The 8471-nt window shown below is 50.2% G+C and overlaps 1 protein-coding gene across 3 annotated transcripts in view; it reads left to right on the top strand.

Annotated features, from left to right (window-relative positions):
* The window catches only part of PLXNA4 (plexin A4), a 382796-nt gene that overhangs the window by 337161 nt on the left and 37164 nt on the right, over positions 1–8471 (top strand). For all 3 annotated transcript variants that reach the window (XM_007455355.1, XM_007455356.1, XM_007455357.1), the window contains one exon: positions 3597–3739. In XM_007455355.1, the coding sequence (XP_007455417.1) occupies positions 3597–3739 (143 nt within the window). The remainder of the gene's footprint in view (positions 1–3596; positions 3740–8471) is intronic.

The following is an 8471-nucleotide window of genomic DNA, read 5'->3' as shown; positions in this document are numbered from 1 at the left end:
CTGCTGAAGAATTTGGACAAGGTTCTTAATATGCATTGTAACATCTCTTGGTTTCTTTGTCTAAAAAATGAAGAAAATAAAATGTTGGCAAAGTGTCAGCCTCCAAACAAGCTATTTGTTGGTAAGAAGTTACTTCTGACCAAGTTCCATCTTCATAAGAAATCTTATCCTAAACATTAAAATTCATGATAACTTGACTCAAGTAACAAATTCAGGTGATTTTAGAAAATTAATATATCACTTATAGGCACCACTTTTGCAAGTCATTTAAATATCATAAAAAATTGTCCTTGATGGTATTACCAGTGTCATAAGAAATGATATTATCCCATCTTTCATGTCATAACTCAGGGGAACACCTTTACCCTTGTCAAACAACTTACTTCAATATATTCCCTTTAAAAAAAAGGGTTTTAAAAAATATGTTTTAGATTTTCCCTAACTCTAAATCTTGTGTAATATACAAATTCACTGCTCCTCAAGAAATTTAAAGAGAGAGAGACAAAATAATACCTGGCCTGACTTTTTCTCAAGGACTAATATTCCTTAATATTTATTTATCTTTTCGTACATTATTTAAAATGTATGGCTTTTCTACACCCTGAAATCACCAAATAATTTTATTTTATTTATTTATTTATTATTATTATTATTTTTTGCGATACACGGGCTTCTCACCGTTGTGGCCTCTCCCACTGCGGAGCACAGGCTCCGGACGCGCAGGCCCAGTGGCCATGGCACAGGGGTCCAGCCGCTCCGCGGCATGTGGGATCCTTCCGGACCGGGGAACGAACCCGTGTCCCCTGCATCGGCAGGGGGGGGGGGGGGGCCGGGCGCGCGTGCGTGCGTGCGCGTGCGTGCGTGTGCGTGCGTGTGCGCGTGCGTCTCACACACCCGCAGCGGTGGGCGGTGCTGGGCCTGGGTCTCCCGCCTCCAGAATCTCCACCTCAAGTCAGGCCGGGATCATTTCAGACCCCACTAGAGCCGTGTTCAGCCCAGGATCCCGGCAAGGGTGAGTTTTGCCCTCTCCTCTGGGGGAGACCTGCAGGTGCCCTGCCATGACGCACTCAGGCAAGCTTCAGCTCTCTTCTTTCAGAAGGAAGGTGAGGCTGGAGGGCTGACCTGAGACTTAGAGGAAAGAGCGTTTTACAGCTTGTATTTTAAAAAAATTACCAACACCGCCATGAAGTGAAAGCAGCCGCAGTAAATCCAAGAAGGAAGTGTAGAAGTCAGACCCTTGTCACCCCCAGGAGATCATTCGTGAGCCACCCTGGGAGGGTCTGAGCTGATTCTTTGTGTAGATTTATACGCGGAGAAATCAGCCTGTACCTGGGGCTCTGGCGTTCCCACGAGGGAGGCCGTGGCTCTCTAATGGGGAAGCGGGTCCCTTCCATCCTCTCTCCACATCCTCAGCTGTCAACACAGCATCCGCCTTGTGGGACTGTTAATTACTGCCTTTTATTATATTTACGCTGCTTAATTTTTTTCTCTGCAGTGTACTCTTCCCTCTAATTAGGTGTAGTGATTAGAATCTCTTTTATGTGCCAGGCATGAGGCCTTGAATGTCGGAGGCGCTCAGTGACTTGAAGGAAAGCTGCAGACCTACTGTAAAAAGCTAGCTCCCTCCTTTTCCTCCCCGCCAGCTGAGCACCCCAACTGGGAGGGGGCAGCGGGGGCAGTGTGAAGCCAGGTTCCTCTTGGAACGTTCCAGAGAAGGAGGAATTAACAGTCACAAAGGGAGTCCTGACTCGGGGATACCAGGGGAGGGCCTTGGCTTCTAGCTCGGGAGAGGCTGTGTCACGTGGGTGGGAAGAGAGATGATAGAGCAAAGGACACGTAGGATTCACCTTGAAAGTGTTTTCCAGAGGCGCCCCGAGCTGGCTCTTGAACGCTGAAAGGGCAGTCTGGGTCCAGGGAAGGCGACTTCCCGAAGCCTTGACGGTGAGTCAGGCCGTCGGCCACATACAGACTCCGAAGAGGCCCAGCCTGGCCCCCGCCCAAGGCCCGACCTTTGGATATATAAACACACACACATGCGTGCACACATGCCCACAGACACTCACTGACGCACACTCAGGTGGTCACTCATCCCCTCACACTCACCTTTGCACGCATGCCCATGCACGCATTCCCACAAACACACACACGTGCGTTTCTCACTCAGCCCACACGAGTTCTCATCAGGGTTTTTGGTGACGGTACATGCCAGAAAGGCTCACTGACTCCCCTTTCACACATATTGGTGTAGGTTCCACTCAGATGTGTTAGGGTTACTCTACCTTCGGAGTCACTTTTCTTGACAAGGTCCCCCCGCGTCAGTGTGAGCAGAGATGCAGAAAGAGAGCAGCACAGGAGGGGTCTGCAGCAGCCTCTCCAGGGGTCCTGGCGCCATCCCCGTTGTCAAACCAGAACCACTGGTATCCTCAAGGCCCGGAGACCCAGGGTCCCCAAGCAGGAGGTCAGCACCGCAGGGTGTGGTGGGGTCCTGCCGGCAGCAGCTGGGCGGCCGCGTTGTGGTCACGTCGTCAGCAGAGACCGCTGCGTGCAGGGCTGGCTTTTCGAGGGCCCTGGAGCTACACTGGGCTTGTGAATTCCTTCTGAGCCCACAGAGTAGTTTTTCCTTATTCTTGTCTATGTAAATAGAAAGAAGTATTATTTAGTCAATATCCACTGGCTGTCCTTTGCAGGCATGTATTAATCCATCTTGTGTGTGTGTGTGCGTGTGTGCTTGCATGCATGTGTGTACATGTGCATTTGCGTGTGCTAAGGGAAAAAAATGGGAGAAGGAAGGGCTGAGCACATCACCTCTGACAGCCTCCCAGGGTGGAGGGCTGTACCCAGGACAGAGAGTGATCACACGGCTGTGTAACAGTGGGTCCGTGTGTGGAACTTTCTCAGGGGCCGGGGGGTGGTCTTGCAGCTTCGTGACCATGCCAGAGGCCTGGGCTGTCTCCGCAGACAGCGGTACCTATGTGCAGATCATAATTCACCATCGAGTAGCATGACCTTGAGAAAGGAAAGACAGAGAGACCCCCTGCATATTTATCCAGAAGGGATATATCAGTGGGGCAAGAGCCCTCACCTGGCCCCATCTGGTGGTTTGACGGCTCCGGTAAGCTACGTGGCCAAGAGCTGGGACTTCGGAAGAAATAGTTCTTAACTCCTGTGAGGGAACCCACCGTAAAACACGGAATCGGAAACGGACTCTCCATCACTGGGACCGCCCCCGTCACTCCCTCTGTCCTTCGATATCACCCCTAACCCCCAGCATATTTTGCAAGCCAAAGCCCTCATCTTCAGAGGGGGAGGCCCTCCTGGCCCCAACAGCAGCTCAGCTCTGTGGACAGCCTGCCCCCCATTCATGTTTTGGAAGGGATTTGGCCCAAGACAAGCTTCCTTGTGCTGCATCTTTCTCCCATACCTACGTCGCTCACCTCAGCTACGTAAAACATCCCCCTCCTCCTCACTCCTGCGCTACTCGCTACTCGGGTCCACTGTGCAGGTCTCCGGGGGCCTGGGAGAGGGTTCTGAGTGTTCCGAGGCGGCGTAGCTCTTGGGCCCCATCCAGCAGTCTCACGGGCTTGTCTTTGTGCCAGCCTTTGCCGAGCTGCAGACGGACATCCACGAGTTGACCAGTGACCTGGACGGAGCTGGGATTCCCTTCCTGGACTACAGAACCTACACTATGCGAGTGTTGTTCCCAGGAATTGAAGACCACCCTGTCCTCCGGGACCTCGAGGTGAGAAGCGGTTCCTGTGGCCAAGTCCTTTCCCACTGTGGTGTTTATGCAGAGAGAGACAGTGGTGACCAAGTCCAGCTGCCTCATTCAGAGGGTCAGCTGAGGCCAGGGAGGGGACGAGACTTGCCCAAGGGGTGGTGCCAGCTTGCCCCGCCATTGCTGCCAGCCCGTCCTTCGGGAGGAAAGGGAACTCAGAGCAGAGGTGGGAGTAGGGCTTTGGGTCTTAGGGGGTCATAAATCCCTTAAGAACTGGATGGAAGCTGAAGACCCTCTACTCAGAAAAACTGTCCATAGACACAGAAACGGGAAGTCTGGCAAACAATGTAGGAAGTTCACGGACCCTTGTTTAAGAAACCACGATATAAGGGACTTCACCGCTTAGTTGGTGCTCAGTAAATAAACGTGGGAAAGCTAAGGGCTGCACTCAGGACGAAGGTGGGAATGTGAATGATAAGAACATCACTGCCTTTGTACCAGCAGGGACCTCATCTTGTGAACATTTTTACCCCACTTAGTGTCTAGCATAGTATCTGGCTTAAGCATATATTCATATTATGCTTTGTTCTAAAAGGGATTTGGAATGACTTATAAATACCAGAGAAATGCGAAAAATATAAATGAGGAAACCAGGGCACAATAATAATCATAAGGAATAATTACCCTGAGTTGACTGTTGACTAACATCCTGGTCCAGTTTTCAGTACTTTACACATGTGCATTGATTTAACCTCCCAAGAGCCCTCCGAAGCAGGTGCACCCATTTCACAGGTGAAAAAACTAAGGCCACACAACTGGGAAGGAGTGGGGCAGGGATCTGAGTCCAGCAGGGAAACTCCAGAGTCTATATTCCTAAGGACAAGCCTGTGCACGTGACTTCTGAGGGGCTGTGTCCATGTCATGCCCTACGGCTCTGGAGACTTATTTGGATGGATCAAAAATCTTTGGCCAAAACACCACGGAAAATAAGACTGATTCCATATTTATATTGTCCGTAACATAGAAACGGACCTGTCACTCCGGAGTTGCACAGTTAAGCAGGTACTGACCCCCTGGGAATGTCTGCATGGGTTCTCCAAGGGGACATAGAGGCTGTGTCCCTCTGCAGGAAATGCAGCAAGCCCCCAGGGCCCTTGGGCACCCCCCCCCACACACACATTTCTCCAACTTGATTGTGGAATGAAAATTGTGTGTGTGTGTGTGTGTGTGTGTGTGTGTGATCTTTGTGTAGACTGTGCATGCCTTATTTATCTTTGTAATTCTGGCTTCCAGCAGAGTGCTTGGCACATAGTAGGCATGCAGGAAGTGTTGGATGATTTGAATAAATGAACGTCTGTGTGTCTGCCTGAATTAGGGTGGAAATGGCAGTCCTAGGAAGGCAAGTTGTGTTTGAACATCCCCACACCCCTCAAAATTAGAACTCAACTAGGATGAGTATGTAAAGTTATTCTCTCTTTTTCATTAGCTCAAAATTCCAAGTAGATTTGCTTTAAGCATTTAACCTTTTTTTTTTTTAACATCTTTATTGGAGTATAATTGCTTTACAATGTTGTGTTAGTTTCTGCTGTATAACGAAGTGAATCTGCTATACGTACACATATATCCCCATATCTCCTCCCTCTTGCATCTCCCTCCCACCCTCCCCATCCCACCCCTCTAGGCGGTCACAAAGCACCGAGCTGATCTCCCTGTGCTATGCGGCTGCTTCCCACTAGCTGTCTATTTTACATTTGGTAGTGTATATATGTCCATAAGCATTTAACTTTTAAATCAGATTTTCTGAGACCATTTCCAAGCTGGCATCCCTGCAGGGCAGCCCGAATACTTTGGAGCGGGCTGGGAGACAGCCTTCTCCCACACAAGGTGTTTTCTTGATGGACACACACACGCTCCACACTGCTTTCCCAACCAGTCCTATGGCCCATATTGTAACTCATGCCATCGTATGGTCTTGTTTCTCATTTGATCCCGTTTATCGTATGGCTTTTTCCCACCTGCCCTTGCATCTCCATAGGTGTTTAGATTCTCAGGCCTGACTTGGCACTGACGTAGCACACACCCAAGGGCAGTGCACTCGCAAGGGCCGCCCAGGGCGGTGGAGGGGAGCTCCAGGGCTCATCCTCCCACAGGATGCTGTGGGAGGGTGCAGGTTGAACACGGCATCGCTTCAGACGGCACCGACCATATGCGTCACTTCCTGGACGCGTGCAGTGCACGACCTGCCTCACTGTCTCTAGCAGCCCTCTTTGCCCGAGACCAGCATCCTAATGATTCCCTCTCATTGCCTTTCTGAACTGTACCAGGCCCCTTGCTGAAAGCTGGTGGCATCCCTACCCAGCGGCACTTCCCTGGGCCTTTCCTCTAGGGCTAGTTTTCTGAGAGAAACTGCTGCCCAACTCCTAGCCTTAATCCTCAGCAAGGTGCACAGCCCAGGAGCCCTGCCCAGCAAGCTGGGCTCAAAAGACAGAAGCCCTGGGCACCCTCAGAGCGCTGCTCGGAGCCAGCTCCCTCCTCCACTGTGTGCTGCCCCGGCCCTGCCTGCCTTGTTCCCAGATACCTGAGGTACCCCTCACCGGAGGCTTCTGGGGCTGCAGAGTGAACTGCAGCAGACTCCTACCCCTGCCCAGACAGCTTCAGGAGCCCTTGTTCGGTACGGTCCAGAGACCCACAGTGTCTTCACTTCACTGGGACACCGCCCACCCCGCAGGCTGGACACACACTCACTAGGGCACGTCCAGAGCTGCACCACCAGGAGTCCCTGACGCCCCTGTCCCGCCCATCGGTCAGGGGCTGTGGGATGAACTCAGCCCTTGGAGGGCTGCCCAAGAAAGCCTCTGAGAATCGGGGCTGCTGGGGTCTGATGATTACCTGACCAGCCTGTATGACTCCCCAGATGCTCCCTGGGTGGACACCTCACCTCTGCCCGAGACTGTTCCCATGGCCCCCGTTACAAGTCACATCACGTCCTACTGTGGCCTGATTCCTCATCTGGCACGTTAAAATTTCCCCTCAAACCTGAGGCTTCTCTCTTGTCCTTGCCTTTATCATAAGGGGAGACTTTCTCTTCCCATCCTTCTGCTCAGGATGGAGTTAACAGTCAGCTTCACCGATTTCCCTGAGTTGGAGACCACGAGACAGCTAACTGTCAGGCATGGGCTCTGAATCAAGCAGGTCACACAGATTTTTTTAAGTTCTGGTAAAATGTACATAACATAAAATTTACCATTTCAGCTGTTTTTAAGTGTACAGTTCAGTGGCGTTCAGTTCACTCACATTACCGTCCGTCACTACAGTCTATCTCCAGAACTTTTTCATCTTCCCAGCTGAAACTCTGTACCCGTTGAACAGTAACTCCCCATTCCCCCTCCCCTGCAGCCCCTGGCAGCCACCATTCTACTTTCTGTGCCTATGAACTTGGCTAATCTGGGTACCTCATATAGGTGGAATCATACAGTATTTGAACCTTTGTGACTGGTTTATTTCCCTTAGTAAAATGTTTTCAAGGTTCATCCTTGTTGTACCATGTGACAGAATTTCTTTCCTTTTAAGACTGAATAATAGCCCATTGTGTGTATAGACCACATTTCATTTATCCATTCATCTGTCTATGGATACTTGGGGTGCTTCCACCTTTTGGCTAGTGTGCTAATGCAGCTCTGAACATGGGCGTACAAATATCTATTTGAGCTCCTGCTTCCATCTTTTGGGGCGTATACCTAGAATATAAGACTTTTTCATTTCCATTGAACTCATTAATTAATTTCTTACAGACAGAAATCAACTTTTACTGTCCCACATTAGCTTGGGGCTATGTGAGCTCCAGCCTCCTGTGTAAGATCCAGAGATCTTGTGTGGATGGTTCTTTTCTTACGTGTTTCCAACCTCTCCCTGCCACTGGAATAGTTTCTGTCTATTGGTTTTCCAGGTTTGGAAACGTTCCTAGGGAAGCCACTGACTAATCTAAAGCAGGGTTTGCACCTTTTCAGGCACTGGGATGGGCATGGCAGGTGCGTGTGAAGATGGGGTCCTCTGGCTCTAGGCTGTCCTGGAGGTTAGGCCACCAGGCCTCTCTTTGACCATCTGGTGCAGTCTGGGCATTTGGGTGAGGGGTTGCCCAGGCACTGATCACACACCAGTCCTTCAAAGACAGACAGCAAACAGTAACCACACACCTCGTTTTCCACCTGTATCATTGCCTCCTAAACTCTAACCTATTGGGCTACAATGAAAATTTACTATCCAGTTTTATATTCGCAGACTTCAGCTAAATTATCGAACCGTCTGGTGAATAAAGAAAGTCTTGTTTCAGGGCCATCTGCTTAGGGAGTAGGGGTGCAAGTTACAAAGGGGAACTGTTCTAGATACTCTCTACCAAGGCACTTCACTCCATCCCCTCTTCCTAAAAGGGGGAGAAAATGCCTACTTTCCACACCCAGACACTGGGCCAATGCATTAGGTACCTTGGAAACTCTGGGGCAAAAGAGGGATCAGTGAAAACAGCCAGTGGAGGAGGCCGGTAATAAAACTGCTGCTGTTTAAGTGCGCTCTGTGTGTGCCAAGCACTTTACATGCATTATCTTATTTAATGTTCTTGAAACATTATGACATAGGCACTCATATTCTCATTTTATAGATGAGGCAGTAGAGCCCGGAGGTGACAGAGCTTTCCTCCATGTACGAGTCTGTTAGTCTCTCTGATTCCAAACCCCATTCTGCTACAGGGATGCTCTTTCCC

The sequence above is a fragment of the Lipotes vexillifer genome, unplaced genomic scaffold, assembly GCF_000442215.2.
Source record: "Lipotes vexillifer unplaced genomic scaffold, Lipotes_vexillifer_v1.1 scaffold687, whole genome shotgun sequence".
Lineage (NCBI taxonomy): Eukaryota > Metazoa > Chordata > Mammalia > Artiodactyla > Lipotidae > Lipotes > Lipotes vexillifer.
The sequence above is the reverse complement of the archived record's forward strand: the minus strand, read 5'-3'. Positions and strand labels throughout refer to the sequence as shown.